Here is a 3274-nt window from a genome sequence, read left to right on the forward strand (position 1 = left end):
TTATGCAGATACCTACTTGAGGAGCAATGCTCATGCACATTCATAAGTCTAAAAGGGCCTTTGCACATAAACAAAATCCACACCCCAAGGAAGTTTGTCGTGGATCTGTGCAGGAAAAAACGAGGCTTACATGTTGGCATTGTCCTGTCATATGCTGGCCTCTCGTGTGCTAGCTTGTAAGAAAGAACCTTTACTAAAGCTTGGCACATTTATAGCCATACCTTTTATTAAAGACTCGCACATCCATAGGCGAATGACTTGTCGAAAAGGTGAGCCAAAAGCCAACGCCATCAATTTGTTTAACAGTGTACCACAACAGTGATCAATAACAACCACATTTGTCAAGTTAAACTGCTAACATTTCAAGATTCTAGTTTCTTAAGAGGTGCCATGGGCCTGTAATGACTCTATAACTCGAATATAATCTGAATACTTTGTCTCTAAAACTCAACATTTTTGTTATTTCCATCTGGCAACCTAATTTTTATTATTCAGTGATAATACAAATCATGAGAAAAGCAAGAGAGGGGGAGGCCAAAGAATGATCAAGAAAGGGTTATGTCAGGTATACTGATCTACTAAACCTAAGAAGGTAGAGTTATTGGCAAAATGGGTGGAGTTCAGCAGAAGGGGAGGAGGAGGGAACCCAAAAGAACAGAGAAGAGCAGGAATTGAGGGGAAGCAAGAGCATGGGAGCTGCTGCGGGGTGTGGAAGTGTTAGAGGGGGCAGCTGCAGGGGAAGGAGGGGAAGGGAAAGGTGAGGTAGAGGGGGAGGAATGGGTGGGTGCAGGGGAGAGGGGGGAAGAAGGAGATGGGGTGGGTGTGGGTGTGGGTGTGGTAGGAGCAGCAGGAGATGGAGATGGTGCTTTGCTCACAGGAGCCTTTGCAGGGGCCTTTGCTGGAGGTGTGCTCACAGGGGCCTTTGCTGGAGGTGTGCTCACAGGAGCCTTTGCAGTGGGTGCCTTCGCCGGAGGTGTGCTTGCAGGAGCCTTTGCAGGCGGTGCAGCTGCCGGTGCCTTCCCTGCACTGCCCCCTGTCGCCGTCACCGCTACCTTCATGCCCCCTGCGCAATGCCCCGGGATGCCACACACAAAGTAGTATGTCGTCGCATCTGCCAATGTCACACTTGTGCTGCCATCTGCCCACATCTTGATGGGCTTGCTGATGTCGCAGGCATTATAATCTGCCTGACTTACTTGGTAGACATCGTGCTGCTCAGCACTATAGGTGAACACTGCACACAGAACAACCCAAAATGTTCATAAACTAATGATATTGATCAGGATGCTGCACATGTACGAAACAATACTGCTCATCAATACTAAATGCATTTTTGAACGCCCTCACATATCATATCCTCTGAAAGGCCGCCCATTTGCTCTGGTCATAGAAATCAAGTTAGGTTTCAATGACAACTCTGATATTTTGTTGATCCACAAGAGTGAGACAGCCAATCAGTCTTGAAAAGTCGCATAACCTAAGGCAAATATCGGCAGGCCTAAGAATAGGTTCAAAGGCTGCACGACATCTCAATTGCTGGATATAAAATCAGTTACAGCACTTGCTTGTGAGCCAGGCACAAAATCAACTGCAGCAGAGGATATATGACTTCAGCAGCCATATCCTGAAGATCAGCATGTACTGGGATAACATAGTCCAAGCCCAAAACTCTGACGCCAGTTATGCATGCTTTGGTCCATCATGCTTTGAAATTACCCTATCGGTGGATGCATCAGGAGTTTACGGCCTGTAGTAGAGATGGCAAACCCGGATCTGGTATGACAATGCAAGTTGAGAGAGACTGAGTGAGTGAGTGAGTGAGACTTACAGAGCGTGTCGCCCACCACGAACTTATATTTAGCTGCCCATTTCGTATAGTCCACCATGAGCTCCCATCCAGAGGCGTCCCCAACAGTGTACTGCTTGGCCTGGGTGATGGTAGTGCAGGAAAGGGCCAAGATGCAGAGCAGGAGAGAAGTGAGCAAGGCACTGCCTCTTCCCTGAGCCATAATACTGATGGGCATATACACGACGGATAGCAAGCCCAGGTTGACACGGCTATGGAGGCGAGGTACACACAGGCACACGCACACGCGCACGCACACACACACACACACACACACACACACACTCTCTCTCTCTCTCTCTCTCTCTCTCTCTCTCTCTAATATCGCTCTTTCTCTTTTGTATCCTCTTATGCTACTGCTTCTCTGCTAGATCTGGAAAAGTGGGAATGTGGCTCTCGATTAGCAGGAAGGGAAGAAGACGGGTGGGGAGTGAAACCACGGTTTCCCTCTAAGGAGATTGGACTGTCAGCTGGGAAGCTATATAGGGGAGGGGGAGGACGGGTAGGGAGTGAAACCACGGTTTCCCTCTACGGAGATCGGATTGTTAGCTGGAAAGCTATAGAAGGGGAGGTGGGGCGGGGAGAAGGAAAGGGAGAGAGAAAGAAAGAGACTAAGAGGGCGGCAGTGTGTGAAAGGTTTTCTCGCCGTATGGAATATTTGAAAGTTTCAAGCCGCGACTCGAGGTGGAACACGACATTTCGGGTGGTTGCCAAGCCGGCCTGTGTTTTTTAGTGTTTCGTGTGTGAGTGTTGGTGGGTTGTGGCGGCATACGCACTCGGTGCAGGCAGGCAGTCGCCCCTCCTTTCCCTCCTCACATGCACATTGCACCAGTGCCGGCCTCCCTCGCCCACCCCCGCCCCCGCCAAGAAAGAAGGGTTAGTCAGTCGAAACGCGCATGTTGACTTGCACTTTCCAGTGTTGCCTCCTGCCAGAGTCCCGTGTGACTTTTCCTTCGTTTTTCCTCCTCTCATCATCTTGGAGATCGACCCCTTGCCAGAAATTTCTTCTCCATCCAATCGAACAAAAGAGGAGAGCTGTGCTCTCGGTCTTGTCTCAATGAGAAAATTTCATGTCTACTCTACGAACAATAAAATAATAGGATAACGAAAATTTTTGTTTTTCTTCCTTGATGCAAGGGCCTTTTCTCACGCCCCCGCGCCCCCGCCCCCGCGCACCAATGGCAAGATGGCCACCTAAACATCGGCTACACACGAGGAAGCTAACCCGCCCACTACTCATGAGGATGGAGCTAGGACCATTGATGGAGAACTTATAGAAGTGTTACTTTTGTCAATTGTTTTGTTAGCTTAAAGATTTATTGTCCTTCCAAAGTTCACAAAACCCTACAAGATCTATGCATATTTAAGGTATTAGCAAGTGTGCCCATTTTATTACAAAGATATTCTTTTAACTCTTCTTGTAATATC

At 48.4% G+C, this 3274-nt stretch overlaps 1 protein-coding gene across 1 annotated transcript; it reads right to left on the minus strand.

Annotated features, from left to right (window-relative positions):
- Positions 1 to 433: 433 nt before the first annotated feature.
- LOC148033379 (uncharacterized) lies at positions 434 to 2374 on the minus strand. The gene is made up of 2 exons (XM_087681281.1): positions 1829 to 2374; positions 434 to 1234 (listed from the first exon to the last, which is right to left on the minus strand). Exons 1-2 carry the CDS (start codon positions 2022 to 2024, stop codon positions 621 to 623), a joined length of 810 nt encoding a protein of 269 aa, XP_087537407.1. The 5' UTR covers positions 2025 to 2374; the 3' UTR covers positions 434 to 620.
- Between the last annotated feature and the right edge of the window lie 900 nt (positions 2375 to 3274).

This window comes from Lygodium microphyllum, chromosome 7 (assembly GCF_053477565.2).
Source record: "Lygodium microphyllum isolate KBCC chromosome 7, Lygodium_microphyllum_v1.1.10, whole genome shotgun sequence".
Lineage (NCBI taxonomy): Eukaryota > Viridiplantae > Streptophyta > Polypodiopsida > Schizaeales > Lygodiaceae > Lygodium > Lygodium microphyllum.

Bases quoted from the DNA above. Each gene is read 5' to 3' on its own strand.
- LOC148033379 (XM_087681281.1), bottom strand. From the start codon at position 2,024: ATGCCCATCAGTATTATGGCTCAGGGAAGAGGCAGTGCCTTGCTCACT. The intron at 1,235-1,828 runs GTAAGTCTCACT...TTCTGTGTGCAG, and splicing joins CGTGGTGGGCGACACGCTCT to TGTTCACCTATAGTGCTGAG.